The sequence below is a fragment of the Ambystoma mexicanum genome, chromosome 1p, assembly GCF_040938575.1.
Source record: "Ambystoma mexicanum isolate Mex_15411 chromosome 1p, UKY_AmexF1_1, whole genome shotgun sequence".
Lineage (NCBI taxonomy): Eukaryota > Metazoa > Chordata > Amphibia > Caudata > Ambystomatidae > Ambystoma > Ambystoma mexicanum.
Genome location: NC_090921.1, coordinates 983,788,659 through 983,812,147, shown reverse-complemented (window position 1 = coordinate 983,812,147; position 23,489 = coordinate 983,788,659). Strand labels below are relative to the sequence as shown.

General features: G+C 46.3%; 1 protein-coding gene across 7 annotated transcripts in view; it reads left to right on the top strand.

Moving 5' to 3' along the window:
• The first annotated feature begins 9,283 nt into the window (after positions 1 to 9,283).
• Positions 9,284 to 23,489, top strand: part of CNGB1 (cyclic nucleotide gated channel subunit beta 1) — a 1,007,057-nt gene continuing 992,851 nt past the window's right edge. For 5 of the 7 annotated variants that reach the window (XM_069654395.1, XM_069654388.1, XM_069654363.1 and 2 more), the window contains exon 1: positions 10,911 to 11,059. In XM_069654395.1, coding sequence (XP_069510496.1) covers positions 11,035 to 11,059 — 25 coding nt within the window. In that variant the 5' untranslated portion in view covers positions 10,911 to 11,034. Of the gene's footprint in view, positions 10,106 to 10,908; positions 11,060 to 23,489 lie in introns of those variants that run through there. The other 2 variants (XM_069654372.1, XM_069654403.1) reach the window with 2 other exon arrangements.

The window sequence follows — 23,489 nt, the reverse complement described above, 5'->3', positions numbered from 1 at the left end:
TGGGGCACACCCCTCTCATCACAGGTCCAGTGACTCACTAGATATGCAAAGCAGACAATGAGAAACACTGATTAAATGTGTGCTCATGCTGCGCTGTGACTGAGTACTGCGGCTGCTCTTACCCATTCCCAGCTAGCTAGACCTAGCCCCCATACCCTTCCTGTTGCTACAGTACTAGGTATGAGCTGCACAGACAACCCCACCTCTGAACCCAACCATTCCGGCATTCTTCACTAATGGACTGCCAACCTGTTAGTGAAGGTGGCTTCATGGTTTTTCCTGCATCCCTGTTATTTCTCCAGCCAACGAGATTGAGCTTCCAGGTGAAAAAAGCTGTGGCACATTTAGCTGAATTTACAACCGCCTTTTTCAGGTGCAACACAGATATCTGTACTTGGCACTGCCTTTTTGTGCAGTGGCCAGGGATAGCAAGGTCTAGGTGTAGCAGAGGAGGAGCAAGGGGCACCAGCCGCTACCCCTGGCGACCCCCAAATGACATCCCTGCAGCCTCTCAGTTTGAATACCACTGGTCTATGTAGACACAGGCTTGTTGTTGCATTGCTAACCTACCATCCCCATACTTAATTCAGGGAACTGTGAAGGTGCATTTTGTGCATAGATTCTAAGTTGGTGCTAACAACATCCTGGACAGCCAGGGCCGCCTGCATTCATTGGCATTAGGCATTGGTCATGTGACTCCATCTTGGAAGTTATAGATCAGTACATAGTGACAGTTAGGCCTGTTCTGATTTTTTGTTCAGTGTTTACAGGTGATCTGAAACTAGATTTGAGTTCATAACTGAGCTGCGACTGCCCTGCATCCTTGGTATAAAAGTGGGCCTGCTCTCCGGGCAAAAGGAGGTCGGAATCCAGGAGGCATAAGAGACAGTTGCAGTGATGGAAGAGTGAAGGGCCCAGAATTCGAGGCACGAGTGAAGGCCTCTGACTGTCCACAAACTGGTGAACCATAATCACTGAAACACCTCTGATCCCCACTACCCACACTCGAAGACAATACTTAAAACCACCCTATTCAAATTGCCCTTTGACACCTAAGTACTCTGACATTGGACTTGTCGGAGACAATTCCTGTGTTGCACCAATGCAACACTTCTGTTTGGTTTTGTTGGCACTGTGCTCATTATTTGTATTTTATACACCAGCCGTCTTCAACAGGTTGATTGCGGCTAGTAAGTAGTTCCCCAGACGCCTGACCAGGGCACAAGGGCTTCCTGGCACCGGCATATGTCCTGTTTCTTTCTCTACTACTAATAATGCACTGTCGGGAATCCTCTCTGCCCAAGAGTCCTCTTTCTGTTTTCAACATGGACTTAACTGGGACATAGCAGGTGCAAAAGCAGAGTGGAGGCTCTACAGGTCAGTAGCTCATAGTGGAATCTGTCAATGTTAGTGATAAGGAGGGGGACAAGTGGAGAACTGTGGAAAAAAGCATGGTGTGTCGTCATAGGTGTCCCTAGAAGGGGACAAAGACACAATTGCCCCCCTATTTGCTGCTTTGCCCCACTGATTGGTGCCTGCCTGCCCCCCTAATTGGTGCCTGCCTGTCCCCCTAAATAACTCTTTCCAGGAGTCTTAGCGAGGCTCCTTCGGCCAGCCGCCATTCGTCCGACTGCAGACTCTATTTGGTTAGTCTGTGTTCTTTCTTCTGGCCTGAAAGAGACATCACAGGAATCAATGGGCCATGAATATCACTGGGGTGGGGCCATTGTGACGAATCAACTTCCGGGGCACCAGTGGTCTTGGGAGGAACATCGGTTTCTAAACCTTCAATCAGCCCCACACCTCTAGCACACCAGAAGGAATCCAAACAGATTGGAACACAAGTCAATTATAGACATGCTTGTCCAAATTTGGTAACGTGGAAAGAATGGCAGGCTTATCTCCGAGGTATCAGGTAATAATGTCCTTATATATATGGTAGCCATACATAATGTTGGCAGGAAAAGTTTGTGGTGACATTATATAGGTGACCATATATATAGGGACAGGGGGAGCAGGGGTTGCATGGGTGTCCCCGGCTCCCCTTGGATGTCCCCCGCATGTTCCATGTAATAATGTCTTTGCAAAAAAACAGGGGCAAGGGGTTGTAACTGACTCTACGGGCCTTGGAGAAAGACCAGGGGGCAGAACCACAATGTACCTGGTGCTTAAGAAGTTCTTGATACTCAACAGCATCAAGGCGGTTCCAGGGCCTAAGACAGTTTTTGAGATGCGACACAGCTGCGGGTAGCAGGCGGCAGGCAGTTTGGCAAGCAAGGCTGGACGGACGGCTGCCGGCTGGCCTACACGGTGGCTATGGATCAAGAATCATTGTCTCTGTGCTGGTTGGCGGAAGAATGGCTCTGATGACTGCAGCATGACAATAGTCAGTGGTGCAGCTCGTTGTGGTTCATGCACTCGACTGTCTGGATAATGTCCTTAAAAGATGGACGATGGTTGATGCTTATAGGGGCACGCCTCCCAGCTTCTTTGCATGGCTCGTGTCATGCTTTCAAGGCGGACGGCCCAAAGCCTAGGAGAGTGTTTGCAGGCAAAGGCCTCGTACTTTGTCCAGAGACTCTCTGGCACTTCCCACCGAGGAAGCTTGCTGGCAGAACCTAGAAGGGCATGTTGAGTGCTGGCTGGGTACCGATTCTGGAGCTGCTGGATGCGTCCTCTCCTCTGAGTCCGGTATCTCCCTCTGTTCCCTGGGAGATCTTTAGGGGAAGGATTTTGCTTCCCTCTTGGAAATCCTGGCCTTCCTTCACTGGCGGAAGATGTAAGGTACACAGTACCTTCAGCCAGGGCCCAAATGAGTCCTTCTTCTTATCCCTTTCAAAGTCGTCGGTTGATCTGCTAAGTGAGGGGTTCAGCCCTCTTTTAAAGCCAAATGGGCCCCAGTGATTGGTGCAGGCTAAGCCTACCTTAGTGAACCAATTCTGGGTCCCCACCAACAATCTTCTGTTGTGCATAAGGTCAGGACCAGAGCGCTCTGCAACAGGAATGGTAAGGGGTGACAACATATACCCAAGTCCCACCCATCTTCCTTTCTGTTGTAGATCAAAGTGTCTCTCTGGTTAACTGAGCCCTCTGTGACTCTTGATTAAAGCGCAGGTCTCCCATGAAGTTTGTGACAAGTGCAGACTTCCTTTCTCCCTCAAATCACATACTTCTCCCCTCTGAAAGGGGTCTGCTCTGCAGAGGTACCTACGGTAACTAATGGACTCAGGCATGCCATTCACTACCTTTCATTCAGAGGGGTGGGAACTAGCTTCAATTTGACACTTTGCATACCAAAGGGGTGTTAGCCCCGTCGTCCTGTTGTCTTGTTCGGTGACCAAGCCCCTTCAACAGGCCTGCCTCAATTATCTCTCATTAGTATGCACTGCCACCAGCCAAACTGAACAATAGGAAAGCAGATCCATGGAGCCTTTGATATTTTAACTAGGCTACCCATGGCCGGAGGAAGGTGTTCCTTACCCCTTCTTGAGATGCTTTGATTTACCCGTGGCTGTCACATTCCATCTGAATATGACATGGGAGGACGGCGCCTGTAGGCTGTGTCCTCCTGGAGTACATGTGACTATGTGTTTCATGCGATGAGCAGAGAAAATGTGTGCGGAATGGCCTCACACATTTTCAGAGGTTGATCTTCCATCATTCATTTTCATTATCAAACAAATCTAAAAAAGCACAGGCGAGCACACACTCCCCATGTGGATGGTCAAATTCCTCACAGCCATCACTGTTGAAAGTAGGCTTTCTACATGCTGGGCATACTTTTGTTTCCAAATGTGCAGCTTACACTTTCATAGAGGAAAACAAAAAAGATCTTTCCAAACAGAAGTATGCTTCTTAAATTTACATCCACTCGTTTTCTTTAACTGTTTAGTTTTTTTTTACTATCACACAAACATCCTGTGATGTGTGTGCCCCTTCTTTTGTGTTTTATCACAGGCTATATTGATACAAATGTTATATGCATGGCAAATTACTTAATCACAAATAAATGCTTCTATTGTGCTGACAAAAGTTACTACTAAACTAAACTGTGGGCGCCAAATTTTGATTTTTCACTACAGGTGTGTCAGGGGGCAGAAATTCCCCAACCCCTGTCCTGAATATAACCAAGCGACTAGCCCACCCCGTCCCCTGCCTGAACACTTTTTATAGCACTGTTTTTTTAATAAGGAATTGCAAAATGTCATAAGATTAACAGCCAGTTTTAAATATATAACATCTCAGCAACAGCCACCCAACCTGCTGAGCTACCCTGGTAGCCTTCTACTGTAGAGTTTATCTATGGTTCCCTTAATGTGCTCAAAATCACTGCATTACCAACAGGGCAAATCATGTGCATGACTTCAAAGTCAACATTATTTAATCTGCAGCCACACTAACCCTGTGCATGGTGGTCATCCCTAATGGGCGAGAGAGAGCCGACCCACCGCTACCCTCACCCATTATGGAGTAGTCAAGGGGCCAGCACAGTGTAAACACTGAGAACCCCCACAGTTGCTGCTTTTTGCAGCTGATGGAGCTCTCCTGGGCTGGCTTGAACTGTCAAAGGAAAATTCAGTTTCCGTTTGACAGTTCTGTTCCCCGGCCATGCATGTCCAATGGGCCATGCAAAGCCAGGGGCATTTTGCTTGCCCAGCCTTGCATGGCCGTTGGAGATGCTGGCTGTGGAACTGTATATTTGTTTGTGTGAGGGGTTGTTCCCGCACCACCCGCACATACAAACAGATTGGTGGTGCTTCATTGTCAGCGCTATGGCTCTTGCGCGCCTGTGTAGAAACCACTCATTGCTTCCTGGTTCCTGTTTGTGCTACGCGGGAGCTGGAGCACTGGGAAGAAACTTCAGCACTTGGGCAGAAGGTAAGTTAATGTAAACAAGTGGGCGAGTGCATGCTGGGTGTGAACGTTTTGTGTGTGTTTGTGCTTTGCCGGGAAGTTGATTTTGTTTTTATGGGGGGTTGTGCAATAACGGCATTTTAAAAATGCCATTGTTGCACAACCCTCCACCGGCCCAAAATCAGATCCCAGTTCGAGGCGCTGGTGGGCCCAGGGGACAGGCATGGTATTTTTCTACCTGCCATCTATGATAGATGCCTAATAAAAAATACCATGCCTGACCCCTTGGCCCCTCAATGCCTTGCTTGCACACATAATCAGAATGTGTGCATTTGATGTGCTGGAGGGACTCAGTGGTCAGGCACAACATTTTTCTACTATGCATCTATGTTGGATTCCTAGTCAAAAATAGCAGGACTCACATTGATTGTGTGCGTGCAAGGCACTGGAAGAATAGGGGCTGGAATGGATTTTCTTTTACTGGGCATTTATGATAATGCAAGCATGATAAGTGTTATTATGTGGCTACACTGGCCTTTTAATGCAACCAGTCTATCCATTTCTTACTGTGGCGTGACATTTTGTATTGAGCATCCTTTTATAAAGGAAGCATGAGTAGTGTTACGTGGCTAGAATGGCATTGGGTGCAGACAGTCTAGCCATTTCTTGTATGCCATTTTGTATTGGGCATCTTTGATTAAGAAAGCATGATAAGTGTTACTATGTAGCTAGACTGGCATTTTGGTGCATTCCATCTAGCCATTTCTTACTGTGGCATGACATTTTTTATTTGCCATCTTTGATGAAGCAAGCATGATAAGTGCTATTACGTGCTAGATTGGCATTTTTATGCAGCCAGTTTGGACATGTTTTCATACTGTGGCATGACATGTTTAATGGTAAAGCCAACTGGAGTATCTTCTTACATGGGATACTGTCATATATTTTCAGAACAAGCGAGGACATGTTTTCTTATAGTATCATTAATGGCTTATGTGCAAAGCAAACACAAGTATCTTCTTATATGGCATATGTTGGTACAGGCAGCATAGAAATGTATTGGCACAGCCAGCATGAAAATATTTGTTATTTTGCCATATATTTTTGGCAAAGACATCAGGAAAATGTGTTGGAGAAATGCTCCTGTGCACTGTTGGTGACTTGCATCTATTGGATTTGTTCACGAGTTACCCTACAAAACCGTTTGCAAACTGGCATTTTATTTAAAATCATTTCTCGGGTGTGGGGGATCCTCTCAACCCCTCTTGATTGGTTTGGGTTCCATCGCTACGCTCAGTCGCTCTGGCATATTTGGGAGAAATAGTTACATCCCTAATGTTTAGCCAGAAACTGAAAACTGTAACAGTTCTATACGGGCAACGTGAGATTCCTGCAACCATTGCTAAAGAATGAAGAGAGCCGCTGCCTCCTTTCCCCTGTACTCTGCCCCTTTAGGTGATATTTCATATATTAAATAGACTATCCTTGACCATCATTAGAAACTGAGGTATGAGTGATATCTCCTCTGTTAAACTGACTCTTTTGACTATTATTCAAACTTGAGCTGGAAGTGATATCTTTTCTGCTAAATACCACTGGTGGAATTGACTTTTTTTTACTGGGGGTTCCCATCTAGAGCAGGGGCAAGGGGAGTTGGGTGTCAGGGCAGGGGCAGGGTTATTTTAGTCACCCGACTAAACATTTGCCTCTCAGCCCCCCAGAAGATGAATCATGAACACCTGCAAAATAGCCAAATGCCTTCTAAGGTTGTCAGCAAAGTACAACATGTTCACACATTTTAAACCCTCCCAAAAAATGCACATCAATATTTCCTGCACAGTGCAGCATTGCCATGGAAGTCCCGGGTACTCCTGCTCAGACCCTCAAATGATCTTGTGGGGAAGTGTCTCACCTCTCACCCTAGTGATCAAGGTTCAAATCCCACCCCCAGAGCATTTGGAAATAAATGTAGAGTACACACAGGAGTGCGCATGGATTCCCCAGGTTTGGGGAGCTGCACACTCAGATCAGAGGAGATATTATTTGCTGGAGCCGGCCCAATTACAGCACCACTAAATACTACCTCTAACTAATGGGGTAAAGGCGCTATACAAATGACTACTACCGCTACACATTATCTGAAGCGGTGCTGGGAGTGATGTCTGCTTGAATAATGCATTCTCTTGCTGAGCGCATAGGGTCTTTTTGCAACTTTTGAACATGAGTTGACTTTTTAGGATGTATATTAATTATGCAAAACTTTGTCCTTAAACCTACTCCTAACATGTTTAATGTCTAATTTGTTTAACCAGCATGGTACAATATAGGTGTATTTGAACCTGCTTGGCCTGTTGACCCTTATTTGATGTACCACCACCCGCCCCCCTCTCCCTTGTTGTATTTGTGCCCCCTTGTTTGCCCCCCCACCCCAATACTCATTTCTGGGCAATGCTGCATGGGCATCCCACAAGCGAGGCAGGGTAACTGCTGTTACCATCGGCAGCTGGGAGAGGGGCTGCCCCAACCTCCCCGCGCCTGCTCCTCTCCTTCCCCCCCAGCTATGGAGACATGCAGTCTTGGCAGCACAAAAGCCACGGAAGGGTAAGGTGCGAACAGTCATCGCACCCTTCCTCCAAACAGCAAGGTGCGAAGCGCCATAACGAAAACAACCATCAGGCAGTGCCCAGGTTCAAAGATATGCCCCCACCAGGGGGTCAGACAGTCGGCTATCCGGCCGGGTGCTGCGACAATAGCAGCCCCCAACACATACACAACAAAGACCCAGGGCCTCCCTGGGTCCTATAAATGACAGCAGCATGCTCAGAGTAAACACAACCTGTTTGAGGACCCTGAACGGGGACCCAAGCAAACAGGAGGTTCACTGTTTACTCAGTGTCTTCCAAATCTTCTTGCTTCTTTACCACAGAACCCACCCACCCTACAAAAAGGGGAGAAGAGCAAAAAGAAGTAAAAGGCACTGTATGGTGCCCACAACAAGTCGTGGGACACAAGAAGGCGGCACGGGTCCGAGGCGGTAACCTCAGGACCCGGTGCCCAAAAGTATGATACCATCATGATATGTGATATTGTTATTGTCATAACTCATATCTGTACAATAGAATCCTACGGCCTTTTATTGCCAGCACTTGAAACAAGTTGTGAGCCTATCATTATGGGTGAGGGTTTGGGGTTCGGCCATTAGTAATGCATGCATATGGGTCCAGCAGTTATAGTGACGCCACTGTGTGGCGCGCAAGCAGCAGTGACGCACCCGCCGAGAGCGGAAGCATCTGCACATTTCACATTTGGAAAGGAGGCGAGAACAGCTGTTGCTTGCACCCTTCTGAAAGTCCAAACCTAAAAACGCAAGCAAAACCTGAAGGACATGTATTAGGTAAAACAGTATGTGTGTGAATACATTTTGGCCTTCCTGGACAAGCATAGAGTTTCCCGCGGATCAAGGGTTATTTGCTGACTTAAGGTCACAGGGTTACTTGCTTCGTTTCTTTTGGCACCAATCAAGCTTCTTGATGTCCGCACATTGTACAAAAAAAGATTCATTTAAATGCTCATTTATTTATTGCATTTGTTGACAGCGCCCACAACCGTAACTAGTCAATACCTATCTATGTTTAATTCTTGGAGTCAATTGGGAATGACGTTGTTTATTAGGAAAGGGTCGATATATGGCGCATTGATCTGCCTGTAACCCCATAAAGGGCCGATCCTGTGACAATCGAGCATTTCAGGCGTTCTTTTGGGACTAGTTGGGCCAGAGAATATTACAAGGGAGACAGCCATTGAATGCTTTGACGAGTTTACGGCCCAATGGGCGGCCTATGATTGCCTTAGTATCTCCTGGTTATTTTCATTGGTCGGAAGTAGTCCTCATTACAGCTAAGGTTGGTGGTATGAGTTGTGCTGTGTCTCTCTATATTCAAGGTTCCTACGTGCTGATTAAAGGGTCACCTGACTGGACCCGTAGAAAACAAATGTGCTAAAATAACGAGAGGAAGGCTCGGCGTCACCACAACCGAAAGGACATCATTCTAAGGGGAGAAAGCAGGGTCCTGACTCCTGCATGCATCCCTGTGACAGGAGCGCCTGCCCGTGACTATATCCCTGGGGAAGACGGGGGTCTCCCTAAGTTACTGACAGGACCCTACACTTCTAAACTAGCATCCCTGAGAAAGGGAGGGTAAGGTCATCCGGCCCCAGGGGGTAAGTGGGGGACCCTACTGCTCGGATGGAGGGTAGGGGGGGGGGCACTCTTAATTCCCAAATCCAAAGGAAGTAACCAATGAGCATGGGTGCCCTTTCGAATGATACCCAGGCGGCAGGAGTGGGAGAGCTCCCTCTGGCCTACCGTAGTACCGCCGCCCCGGTGGTCTGGGGGTCACTCCCTCCCGTTAATCCGGCTGCGCTGTGAGCTCTAATCGCAAATCACGGCCCTGAGCCGATTTCCGCAAGTCCCTGACAGGCAGGCGAGCTTACGGAGGGACGGCAGTCTGAATGCGTACAGGGGGCTCGAAGCTTGGGGATAGCCCCACCTCTGTGTCCACAGGGGGAGGTCTGAGAGCGGCACCAGGCCGTGCCCTCGCGCCACCCGCTCACGGAAACCTAGAGAAGAAACTCTCGATTTGACGGCACAAGCGCGCCAATAACAGCCGCTTCGTGCGCCAGGGATTGGGCCGCGTGGACCGGGACAGCCCCCGACTGCAGAGGCGCAACCAAGGAGCAGCAAGCAGCAGGGACGCCTGCAACACGAGCAGAGTGATGGGAGCCACGACTTGAGAGGTCCGGCTTCAACTGCAGCACGATGTGGGGGCGCCTGCCTGTGAACCTACACGTTTCAGCGTGACCTGTCCGGCGACGCTGCCCGTGCTGGATTCTGGGCCCGACAGGCCTGCCCTCTGCAGCACCGCGCAAGAAGGGCCCGGATCTTCAAGATCTATCGACGTCTTGGCATTCCAGGAGCCACCGCAGCGGCCGCAGAATCAAAGTGCACTTCAAGTGCACGGTCACACAAGGGGGCTGCTGGCCAAAGGCCTTGGCGACTCCAGCATCCTCTGAAGGGCGCTGGACCACAGGGCGTCTTCGGGCCGCAGCATCCTCTGCTGGGGTAAGGTACTGGCGCACCTCCAACCACAGTATCACACCAGCCAAAAGATACACCAAAGAGTCCCCTTGGGATGAGTATCCAGACAGCGGAGAGGGATACGTGTTAAGAAGGCAGCCGCGTGGTCACCAGGTACGTATAGAACAGTGCTATGCAAAAGGGTTCTATGCTGAGCATTCTCACGTAAACATGTTGTTGGCTTCTGATTTCTATTGAGAGCTGTTAATGCCCCACCCCTGGTTCCACGAGCAGTTATAGCCCCACAGATTGAAGACCACTGGTTTAGAGAACCTCCGCAAGGGGTCTAGTTGTGCACCCCATGAGAGGAATGATATGTCCCCGCTGGGACCCTGATCCGGTGTTGGGAGGAGGCCTGCATATTATGCTGATGTGCCCAGGTGTGCAGGGGGCACCCACACTTCGCCAGCGGGCGAAGTGTACGAAAATAAGTAGTGGTACTATGTTCCCTGCTGGCCTGCACCCACTCCCCACAAACCCCACCACCACGTCCCTCCATTCACAATACACACCCCCAAACACTTTCACCTGCTGTTTAAGGGAACGCTCAGTGCAGTGCACTGAAAGTGCAAGTTTCAACTTCTTCCCACACATTTATTTTAAAACGAAACCATTCCGGAACGGTTTCTTTTTCAAATAAAAGTATAGGAACTGTAAAAGGTCATTTAAAAAAGTACAGGAGCACCACTCCCGACGTTGCCGCTCACTTCGACCACTGCACTTCGTGTCCTTTTGTTTGAATGGATGGGGATGAGGATGACAGACGTGTGGCTGTGCTGAGAGAAGGTTGGAGACCGATGAAAAGTCTGTTTAACCAAGGGGGGGCAGGCGTGTCAGGGCATGGGAGGGCCTCAAATCGGTACTGCATGGCAGATCATAGAGAGGGCACAGGGGATCTGCGCAACTGATGGAGGGGGTCGGATCAGTGACTAGGGGGAGGTGAGCAGGATGGTGGTCCGTGGATACTAGAAGGTCTGCAGGAAGGAATGGAAGTGAAGACAGTGACTGGGGACGGCTGACAGTGATGCTGGACAGTGGAATGCATGAAGGTTTGCAGGAGTGATGGCGGTAAGTGGAATGCATGGAGGTCTGCGGGAGTGATGGAGGACAGTGGAATACATGGAGGTCTGCAAGAGTGATGCAGGACAGTGGAATGCATGGAGGTCTGCAGGAGTGATGGAGGACAGTGGAATGCCTGGGGGTCTGCGAGAGTGATGCAGGGCAATGTAATGCATGAAGGTCTGCAAGAGTGATGGAGGACAGTGGAATGCATGGAGGTCAGTGAGAGTTATGCAGGACGGTGGAATGCTAGGAAGTCTGCAAGAGTGATGCAGGACAGTGCCATGCATGGGGGTCTGCAAGAGTGATGGAGGACAGTTGCATGAATGTAGGTCTGTGAGAGTGATGCAGGACAGTAGAATGCATGGAGGTCTGCGAGAGTGATACAGGACAGTGTCATGCATGGAGGTCTGTGAGACTGATGCAGGACAATGGCATGCATGGAATTCTGTGAGAGTGATGCAGGTCAGTGGCATGCATGGAGATCTACGAGAGTGATGCAAGTCAGTGGCATACATGGAGGTCTGCGAGAGGGATGCAGGACAGTAGAATGCATGGAGGTCTGCGAGAGTGATTCAGGACAGTGTCATGCATGGAGGTCTGTGAGGGGGATGCAGGACAGTGGAATAAATGGAGGCCTGCGAGAGTGAGTGATGCAGGACAGTGGCATTCATGGAGGTCTATGAGTGTGAATCAGGGCAGTGGAATGGATGCAGTTCTGTGAGAGTGATGCAGGACAGTGGAATGCATGGAGGTCTGCGAGAGCGGTGTAGGCAGGGCAGTTTCTAGACAATATGGTGTCCAGGTTGAAACACCAGAATACGCCCCCTATGCTGCTCTTATTCTCCCACTCTGCGCTGCACTCCCTCTCGAGCATCATTAAATCATTGCAATTTGAATAGCGTTTTATTAACATGTACTTACAATGTATATGTAGACAAAGGCGTATATTACACACTAGCTGGCCCTGCCCATGCGTTGCTGTGGCTCAGTCTGGTTAAATGGAAAAGAAAGAAAAGAGAAAGCGCACGTTTCTAATATGTTTAATTTGACAATGCTTGTGGGTAGTTTTGAATGGCTCTGGCGGTTCTCCAAGTTGAGGCAGTTTAATTTTCCCAGCGGCGCAACACATTCCTTTCGTTTCTCCATTACATTTCAAAGCCTTGCAATAAGGACACACTTCAGTCATGGTGCCGATGAGAACATGCCGGCATATCATGTATAATCATCAGCTGGGTTGTACCAAAATGCAAGGCGATTGTAATCACATGATTGCTGAGCACGGAGTCGTGTTTGACGCTGATCTGCTGTTTCTCGTTGACGTCTTTCAGCCACTCTCAGCCTGTTGCGTTCATTCTGTTGAGAACGAAGCAGATCTGAAGCCGCAGAACGCGATCGCGGTGCTCGCAACCGTGCATCCTAAAGTCTGGTGGCACTTCGCTCTGCTGCTTCCTCAGCACGTATTTGAGGCATTCTAAATCGGAAACATTTAAATGGAATCGTAAAATAGCATGTGTTGCTTTCACGTCCAACAGATGGCGCTGTTTGGCAGTAAAATGTTCAATATAGCGTGTGTTGCTTTTACGTCCAATAGATGGCGGTGTCTTTCAGAAAAAGCATGTTTTTACCTGTCACATGTGTGACATCTATGTATAGTAGGTATATAAAAACACGCGCCTATTCGAATGCAACGTTGTGTCAAAATTTCAAAGCAATCGTTGAAGAACTTTTAGAGATTTAAGATTTTGAATAAATTAACATTTACATTTGTATTTATATAGATAGATTTATTATATGTATATATGTCCATATACATGTGTAGACAAAGACAATATTACAAACAGCAATTTATTTTCATCAGCACCTGTTTATGTTCATTTGTGTCTAAATGAAGGCTTAGCTCTCTTCAGTTGAGTAAAACAGCACTTAGAGGGCGTTCAAGTGCTCCAAGGGAAGAATGAAAGATGGGTGGGAAAGAAAGGGAGAGTGCATTTGGTGGTGGTGAAAACAGGGAAGTTGCCAGCTATATCAAGCAAGGTTGGGTTAAAAAGAGTGCTTTGCAGCTACTTCATAGCACTAGCGGGGAAGACAAGAGAAGTAGGTAAGCTATGAGGTGGAGCATTTATGCTGCCTTATGGTGTGAGTGCCATTGCCCTGTTTGCCCACCCCTAGAAACGGCCATGAGCGAAGTCAAGACTGTGACGAGTGACAGGCAAGTGCGATGAAGGGAAGTGGAATGCATGGAGACTGGCGTGGGAAGGAGGACATCTTGGAGCGGTACAGTGGGGCTGGCGGGAGAGACACAACCTTGTGTCAGCAGATGGGGTGTGTCGACAGCTAGGACTTGGAACAAGAGAGCATAGAGGGTGGATCAGACGGGAGCTCGAGCTGCGAACTGCCTGCAGGTGTGTGGCGCATAAGGCCGCATTGTATCTGTAATTAGGGAATGGAGATGAAGACTGCGCAATCCCATCAGAAGTTTTGGGAGTTTCAGGTGAAAGGGACTTTTATTTATCCTTTCACCCACACTGTACCTTTGCCTCGAAGTACTGCTTGGGGGATGTACCACTGCTCAAGCTGATGCCATGTTCCTTGAGTGCTCCCATTATACTCTCGACGGTGCATGCATGTAATGTAATAGTATTTATAAAGCGCTAACTAAGGTCCGAAGGCATCTAGGCACTAGGCATACCAGCGAGGAAGCCCTCAAAAAGCAGAAAAGTAACAAGGAACAAAGAAACTCAGAACATATACGTTTTTAGAGCTTTGCGGAAACTAAGATGGTCAGCAGTTCCCCGAAGATGAAACGGGAGAGAATTCCACATGTCCTTTCATACCTGTACAGGTTGTGCTAGCTCCACGCTAGAGAGCTTCCACGATCTTTTCCACAGAGAGGCAATGTCCCTTGACTTCATTCTCTTACATAGCTGGTAAAATAGCACCGTGAGTTAAGCGATTGCTGTTAAGATCTGTGTGTGATCTGCAGGTTTGAACCCTGGCAGGGTGAACTCATCTTTTGCCCTTTCATGGCCAACAAAGTGGGTACCAATTAGTAACGCGTAATCTGGATTGCATAGAGCAATGGTTTGTGTAAAGTGCTTTCATAAACACAAAATGTGTCTAATTATGTTATTGGTTTTTCCCCACACGTTACTGCTATTTACATGGTCCCTTTGTGCTTATTTCTACATTGTTTTGCATTTTTAACCCCTTAAAGGCTAAGGACGAGTATGCTCGTCCTTTTTGCATAAACTTCATTAAAGCTCAGCAGTGCTCTTTCTTTGTAGCCATTAGCGGATGGCTACACTTTGCATCAGGAATCTGCAATGAAGGGCCCCATCGGGAGGCCCAAGGGAGGGCTGATAATGGGTAGAGTTCTCTGTGCAGAAACTAGTCCTAAAAGGCAATAAACCCAATATTATCTGTGGAAGTTCAGCTCAGGGGGAGAAGGATGCTTCTACTTAACATGTATGTACCCCCGGGTGGTAAACTCTGCACCAAAATTTGTGATACCATGGGTATTATCATGGCAGCCTGGAGAAGGGAAACCAGTGAATCTATGATCCTCATTGGTGGGGCCCTTACTGCACATTGCCTTGTAATGCAATCTATGGCCTCTTTAAGGGCTTCTTTGATAAAGGATGTTTTAAACCATCCAATCAACAAGGAAGGCTATGGGTAAAGTTTGCAGAAGAATGGGGCTTGACTATGGTCAACGCAAAGTGCAGACCCAAGGGGAAAAATAAAGAAAAACACACATGGAAGGAGCCATGTGGGGTGACTCATGACTATTTTGGACTATTTTTTCATTAGTGATGATTATTTTGAACACATTGGAGAATGCAATGGTAATTTTTACCAGATATAGCGACCACGCCAGGATAGCGTTAAAATTGAACATCAAAAGGCAATAAATACACATTAAAAAATTGTGGATGTAGAGTTAAACGCAGGAAAAATCGGATATCTTGGTCAGATACAAACATTGAGGTTGTAAAGACATATATGAACTTTCCGGTGAAAACTGCACTCCCAGAGGATGCTGAAGCTACTGTTGAATAAGTAGTGGCTTGGTATAAGCAATTGATAAAGAGAGCTGTACCTGTGGGTAACGGTATGTGTATAGAGGTAATCCTGGAAAGAGTAAGTGCTATGACCCAATTATTAGGGCAGCTAAATGAAATCTCAGGCAAAGTATTAGACTAATAAAAGGCAAATACCTGATTTACAGATTGCAGGCCCTGTGACATGACATGATAGGTTATTTATAACCCGCAGACCCGGGGTTTGAACCTGTGTTGCTCGCATCGCCTTTTTTCCAAGGCAAGCACTTTGTCGCTGAGCTATCCTCCCGAGACATTATGATAAAGAAAAAGAAGAATACTTACAGGAACTGGCAGAAAAGATGGCATATGAACATTAGGAACGCCAAATGGCAGAACATGCTGGAAATTCTGACAACAATGGATACTAAGCGTATGTGGAAGGCATTTAATGAGTGTAAGCGGATAAAAATGGAGCATTGAATAAATCCTATTGATGAACAGACATGGATTGAATATACTGTTAATGTTTTTGGAGCTCAAAATCATGCCAGTGTTGTGGATGCCACTAATGGAAACATTCCATATAATATTGCTTTTGACAAATTGGCCATCATTGCGAAAATTAAGGCAGGGATCACAGGCGCCAAGTCCGATTGGGCTTCCCAATATCATACTTAAAAGCGACCCAGAGAAGTAGGGGAACATCCTGATGTTCTTATTCAATAGGATTTGTAAAGAGGGAAAAATTCTGGGTAGTTGGCGTAAAGCCATACTTATCCCTATTTTGAAAAAGTACTGATGAGAAGACCCATCTAACTATATATTCCTGTCTATGTTGGACTCTACAGGGAAATTATTTGGGACAATTGTGTTAGAGTGGCTAAATAAATGAGAAGACGAAAATAAAACAATTGGCCCATTTCAGATTAGGTTTAGACCCGGATCTTGTACTAGCAATGAACAGCTATTGGTAAACTCCTTGATAACGAAGGCCTTTAAGCGTGGTAATGCCCCATTGCACTTAGTGTTCATCGACTATAAGTCAGCATTTGAACCTCTGAATAGGGAAAAACTGTGGAGGAAGCTGTATGGGTGGCCCTGGAACGTCCTAGGGCTAGCGCAGCAGATGGGCCGGGAAGGTAACGGAAATAGTCAAGGTAAATGGGAAAGGCTGGTTTATTAATAATCCATGTAAAACAGGGACAGCAAAAAGCACACAGGTCTCTGAACTATGAGCTCTACAATGAAAAATAGTAGTGTATAAGACAAAAATACATCACCATTGATGTTATTCTGCAATCTTGGGATTGGTTAGGGGAATTGTCTACATATGGCATCTATAGGTGTTAGTTTATTTTCTTTTTTATTTATTTATTTGTATTTCGCCGGTAGCTTGCAAGCTTCGGGGCGCAGAGACAAGCATGCAGTAGACAACATTGTACAAACAGTATAGCAAGGGACACCTGACAAAGCAGACAAAAGAGTTCAGCAGGGGCGTCTGGATGGTGGAGAAGCGGAAATTTAGTTAAAGATGTGAGTTTTCACATGTTTACGAAAGTGCATGTAGTTAGCTTCCAATCTTATGTGAGCAGGGAGATTATTCTACAAGCCAGTGGCTAAAATGGGTAAAGATTTTCCCGGACCACATTTACTCTTTTGTGAGGCCACTGTGATCATGCCTTGGTCGGCAAATCTTAGTAATCTGCTGGGCACATATAGGAAGATTTTGGATTTTAGATAAGCTGGTGCTTTTCCATGGATACATCTGTGCACCAGTGCCAAGGCCTTGAAGTGGATCCTGTCTTTGATTTTTAACCAGTGTAGCTCCCTTCTAGAGTGACTGATATGCTGGGATCTGGTTTTTTGCTTAATGATCCTCACTGGACAACTTGATAGCTGTGGAGGCATTGTTTATTGGCTCCCAGTGTGAGAGCATTGCCATAGTCCAGGTGTGATAGTATGGTGGCCCTTGCAACGATGGCACAGTTATCCCCCGATAGGTATGGCCTCATTGCATTTAATAATCTAAGATGGTAAAAGCAGGTCTTTTTTATGTATTGAGCTTGGGCTTCAGTCCCCAGGGAGGCTTCCAGCATCATACCAAGGGTTTTGACCTTGCTCAGGACTTGAATTTGCGTGTTTTATTTTATCAGAAACGAGCTGTATGTTGAAGGTAATTTTGCTCTGGCTAAATGAGAGCCAAATACCATGAGCTCTGTTTTTTTGCCATTAAGGAACATCCAGTTTGCATCCATCCATAGTTCTACAGTATTATAGACCATGGATAACTGCTCACTGTCATTCCTAAAGTCCCCACTCAGTTCAGTCACCAGCTGAGTATCATCAGCATAATTGGTGAAGAATGTATTAATATGGTGAAGGACTACACAGAGGTATCTTAAGTATAGATTGAAGAGTAGCGGTGACATACTGGCCCCCTGTGGAACACCACATAGAATTTATTTTTCTCTAGTGCTGTTTTAAGTAGACTGTGATCCAGCTGATCGAATGCTGCACTTAGATCAAGGAGAATAAGAAGGCCCGCCCTCCCTTTGTCCATAATGCTAATTATTTTAGTTTGCAGGTCTAACATGGTGGTCTCTGTGATGTGGGCTGGGCAGAATCAGGACTGTTGGTGATATAAGGATTCTGATGCTTCTACATGGGACTGAAGTTGCGTAGTGGCTATCTTATCCATGATCTTTAAGATGAAATTACAGTTCGTGATAGGGCTGAGATTGGGTTTCTTTACCAGGGGTGTTACCGTGACCCTTTTTATAGCTTCTGGTACTCTCTGGTCTCTGACCGAGGTGTTAATGATTTTCGTCAAAATGGGAGCAAAGATGTCTGGGTTGTCCAATATTATTTTAGCCGGAAGTATATTTTCCGCACAGGTTGTCGGTTTCATGGTAGCAAGCACTTTTATCATGTCGTTGGTGGAGATTTCTGCAAACTTAAAGGTTTTGATGTTTTGGGCTGTCGTCTCAGTCGCGAAGGTTACCGACGTCTTTTTGCTAGATTGAGATTTGTTATTAATTCTTCGTTTCTTCGTTGGTTAAGATTACCTGATGGCCCAACCTCGGACCACCCCCAAATTGATAAAGGTAAAAAAGACATCATCATAAACATTCATAATTAGCTACTGCAACAGTTACAAACAGCATTATTTCGAGAGTTGTGATTGGTTGCCATTGATTTTACCAACCTTGGATACTTGGCAGGCCATCAGCACATGAGCAACCATAGTGGTAAGGGGGGAGACAACAAGGAGCTGCTTCTTCCAATTAAATAAGACACCATACATGATTTCCCAGGCCACAAGCCAGAACCTTTAGCTTTGAACTTGGCCTTGTCTGGCATCTTTGTTTTGGGAACTCAAGCAGAGTTAAGGCACAGGCCTATCATTATCTGGAGTAGATGAATAGACACTTTTCTCCAATTATTAGTTATGTGTGAGGAGACCATGTTTTGAATTATTCTTTCCAACCTATTGTTAGGATTTTAGTCCATATTAATGCGGATGTCTTTACTCTCTCCGCCCACTGAAGACTTGTTCAACCTATTCTTCATCCAGTATTAAGCCTTAAATATTGGACACCTGGCTTTCAAAGGCTGGTTGTTCTTTTACCTAATCTAAGAAGAATATTTTGATGCTTTGGAATTATTATCTTCTGTCTTCTTCTGAGCTATCTAAACCTCCCCTTTTCCAGTAACCTTAACAGGGGTTGTGCAGCTACTGTTTGGCTATCACAGGTCTGTCTTTACGCTGATTTCAGCAAATCGAATCTCTCTGGAGCTTCGAGGTTTCCTATTTGCTCTAACATGGCGCTGCCATCCATTTTCTCCAAAATGGCCACTCATTACTGTTGCATGTTTGTGTTTAGCAAGCTTTATATGTATTCTTGTGCATCTTGCCGTTCAGTGGATACATTTGAACCCGTGTATACGACACTAGGCCCTTTAAGACGGGGTAGCAATACTCGCTCTTAGAGGAACATCTAGGTATCTGTTCTATATTGCCGGGAAGGTGATTGGGTATCTAAGGTCAGGTGGACAATTCATGCCCACCCATAGTATAGGTCACTACGAACGTCATCAAATACACAATGTCCCATTGGTTACACAAACTATAGGGCTCTTCATTACGTGGCCCTCTGTAATTGGTTGGTACTCTCGCCCCCTCTGTAATATTCCACACACGCTAGCAGTCCGCAGGCTGGCACCCCAGATGTTCGTGGGCTGGTCATAACCATAGCTTCCCACCTCATTAGCCCACTATTCATCATCACTCTGCTGTCTGCCAGTAAATTAGCCCTTTGAAGATTGGCCTTGATTTTTTTCTTCGTGCCTGAGAATAAAAGGGAGTATAGGCATCTACTGCCTCCCAGTTTCGATTCAGCTCAGCCCAATGTCTATTTTCATCTGACCATGTGACTGGAGACCACGTTTCAGAGCCTTTTGCTGTATTAAACTCTATTAAATGACAGACCTCTGACGTCTTAAATGTTCTTGCATCTCACCTCCACAGGAGTTTGTTCTTTTCACATCTTAATTGTAGCCTCTGCATGCACGTCTAAGCCCACAGTGGCCTTGATGGTGCTGGACCAGCCAGCCTTTCTTGAATCCACCTTATGTCTTCAGCTGTTTTACCAACTGCGCCACACTGAAACAAGCTTTTCTGTTCACGGTGTCCAAATTCTGCTAAAGTGCATTGTGAAATATCCATAGTCCACTCATTCCTATGCACATACATTGGCGCTTTGCCGCAATCTAATTCACTACGTAGCCATCCTAAAGGTTTCTCTTGCCCTACTTGCGGTTTCTGAATCTGTAGAAGTGTAAAATGACTTAGTATCTTCTTTATTATTTCGGTTGCATGAGCATCTTCACTTCGAGCCCAAAATGTTGCTCATCTTTAACTTCTCCATTTCTTCTATAGAATGTCTTCATACGTCAGCTTCTTTTACGAAACGTCAGCTCTGCTTTATATGACATCACCAGTCTACTCCTAGGCCCACTTTTACAACTTTCTCTGGGATTTTGTTCAAATGGCCATCATATATTTGTGAATGCATATATGGTTTTCTCAATGGGAACCTTGCTTTCATGATTCTTTGCAGTATTGGTATTTTTACTGGAACTGCGCATGTCCCACACTCTGGCTCCCAACATATTGGCATCATGTGAGCAGAACTTTGGGTGGGGTACTTGGCTCCACCTCTACACTCCCCCCTTATGGGCGATTCATTGACCACTCTCTCATCAACCTTTACATCCAGACATCTTGGTCTGAAAACATGCTTCTTTGGGACCCATATCTTAATAACTCCTTTCAGGCATCCTGCTGACTTCATATGCTCATCTTTATTTCAGGACATTAGCATGCATTGTCCATTTCCCCACCTACTTCTTGTGGTTCCTCGGGTACAGGATCTTCGTTCCCTCAGGTGCATGAATGCTGGCCTTCACGTAGTCTCTGATTTCTTCATCTGTCAGCTCTTTCGATTTCCATCGTGATTCGACCTCAGTCATAATGTTCATCCCTACAGCTTTCTTTGCAGTCCTCTTGCATTTTGAGATTATTATTCTGATCACACAAAATCCAAGTAGTACCATCACTATCAGGGCTCCAAGAAACTTAAATATGTCTGCCATTAATTGTGGGACCCACGAGAAGTTTGATCCAAACCAACTATCATTAGCAATGTCTTCCACCTTATCTATCATCTGGACGTGTAGCTTCGTCAGCAACGTTATAGATTATGTCAAAGTGCCATTCTCGTCATCATGAGAAGGTATGAATGTGCAACATTATTCTCCAATTCTGGCACAAACACCTCCATCCGTAGCAGTTATCATGTCAAGGACATAATTGTTCTGAAGAATCATCAGTTGTATTGCTCTCAGCTCTTCCTTGATAGCATTAAATCCCTTTATGGGAGTATTAATTGTCTGCAGGAGCTCCCATCTGGTTATCTGTAACCATTTAGTGTTTGCTGCTGTCTTGATCCTGGGCATGAAGATTGTCATGAATATCAATGAAGTCTGACTGAACAATCTGTTCATATGGTATGGCATCAAAATCTTCAATTGACTTAGCTGAGAAATAGTTCTCTCTCTCCACTCAATTCAATAGCTCAGCAGATCTTTTCTTCCTCAGGTGAGCATCTCCTTTAGGGAATTCATCAATGCTCAGATCACGTCTGGGTATCACTAATGCTGGAACATGAACATTCACTATAGAACAAGGTCCTCCCCAATCTCTGGGCAGCTTCATATAAGCTCTGGATCCGCAGGCTCACTAGTGAACCATTATTACGGCTGTCCCACCTTTCATTCCTGGTACATCAAAGATTCAACCTCATTTTTGATTCTATCCAACTCTTCGTGTACCGTTGTTTCTGAACCACACTAGAGGTACTATCTGCAGAGGACCTCCTTTGTCTTCGACCTGTGTCAGTAGTTTTGCAAGTTTAGGCCATAACGGTTTGCATCCTTTCTCTACCATGTCAACAGTTGTCCTGCAAAAAACAATTATTACCCATGCTCTGCCTACGACCACGCCTTCCTCCAAGCCATCTGGAGAAAGTACTGAACCCCAGACCTGCATCTGGCCTCTTTCCTTCCATCTTCAAATTCCTTCTGCAGTTCTTCCTGGGCTTTCAAGCTTCCTGTTTACTTCCCATTTATTTCCATTTCCTTTCACTCCAGGCTGTTCATATCTTATAACATGATTTCTGGTGTGTGTTCTTGCTCTTGTCTGTGTGTCTTGGACATAATCATCTTCAGCTGGTGCTGTTCATTCTGTAGCCCATACCATAGATGATGTTCGGCCCAAGAACTGACCGCTTGCCATGCAGAGTTTTTTTTTTTTTTGAATATATTTTTATTTTATTTTTTAAGGTCAAACAAACACACTACAACCGTTTCAAAACATAGAAAGCATCATATTTCAACACATTTTCAAACTCCCCAACTCCCCCCTCCCCCTTTAAACTAGAGCCAGTTCTCACATATCATTTACGGGAACATCACTGGGTGGCACACTACCTAGACTGCCATTAACCGGGTCCTCTGTTTCGTTGTCACCCTGGTGAGGCCAGGCCAACAAGGGCCCTATTTCTTCTTCGCCCCCCCCTGGTGACCGCTTCAAACCAGACTACGGATTCAGCTTCCGCCCATCTCAAGAGGCCTGTCCACCACAACTCCACCCTGGGTCTATGGGCCGCCTTCCATCCCATGGCGATCCTACGTTTGGCCAAGACATAGGCCAGGTCCTTCATCTTGCTTATGTGTTTCAGATGCCGGGGTCTAGGGAATAGTCCAAGCAAGCACGACCAGGCCGATTCCACATCCAGCACTACCCCCCCGCCAGCCAGTTTCGTCTTGACCTCATTCCAAAATCTATGCACCTCCGGGCAAGCCCAAAACATGTGTAGCAGTCCCGCGTTCACCTCCCCACACCTGGGGCATTGCTGTATAGCTGATCCCCCAAACTTTGCAATCTTCCCGGGGGTTAAACTGAAGCTGTTGGAATCTCGCGTTACGGGACACCTTTTTATGGTACCTCTGGGCCCGTTCCCACTGCCCATCCGTAATGGGTCCTCCCACCTCCTCCTCCCAATCTTGTCTCAATTGGAGCAACTCCTTCCTTGCCCGCAGGAGCTCATATATCCTCGATATTTCGTGCCCGCCCTCCGATACATCGTACATGGTTTCCAGGGAGGCGTCTGGATCCTCCGCGAGCACTGTCTCCGGCCATCTTTCTCTAGTCTTTTTCACCAGCCTAGTGTAGGTTATATATTGGCCACCATGTACTCCCGTCTCTTCCTGCAGCCGCTGAAAGTCCACCGCCTCCCCTTCCTGCCATATGTCCCTGAGGGTGGCTAGGCCTACCTGTTCCCAGCCATGCAGAGTTCAATGTGTGATTGACAATGTGCTGTTTGAACATCTATTTCAATGGCTATGAATATCTTGGACATCCCCATAGTATAAGGTAGGAGTGCACACACATAGCATTCCTCCTCAGAACTTCGTATGCCCACTTCTTTCATGTGCTGATACCACATGTTGTTCCCCAAATGTGCTGTACTATCTAGATAGTCATTTAACTCATGATCATCCTTTCTTGCACTTCTCGTGGGTCTCTTTCTCTGTTTCTTTCTCAATTTGTGTATGTGATGTTCAATAATAATATCCATAAGGGTCATTCTTGCATAAGGATTTCTAGGGATGACTGCCTCAGAGCTAGATGTCTCCTTATGAACCCCTACAGTGGGAACAGTCAGATAAGGCCTTGGCTGCCTTATGACTGCTATATCTGTACTTTCCTGCTGCATAGGACGATATATAGGATCTCCTACTCTTTGTGGACCAACATAATAAGCAGTGCG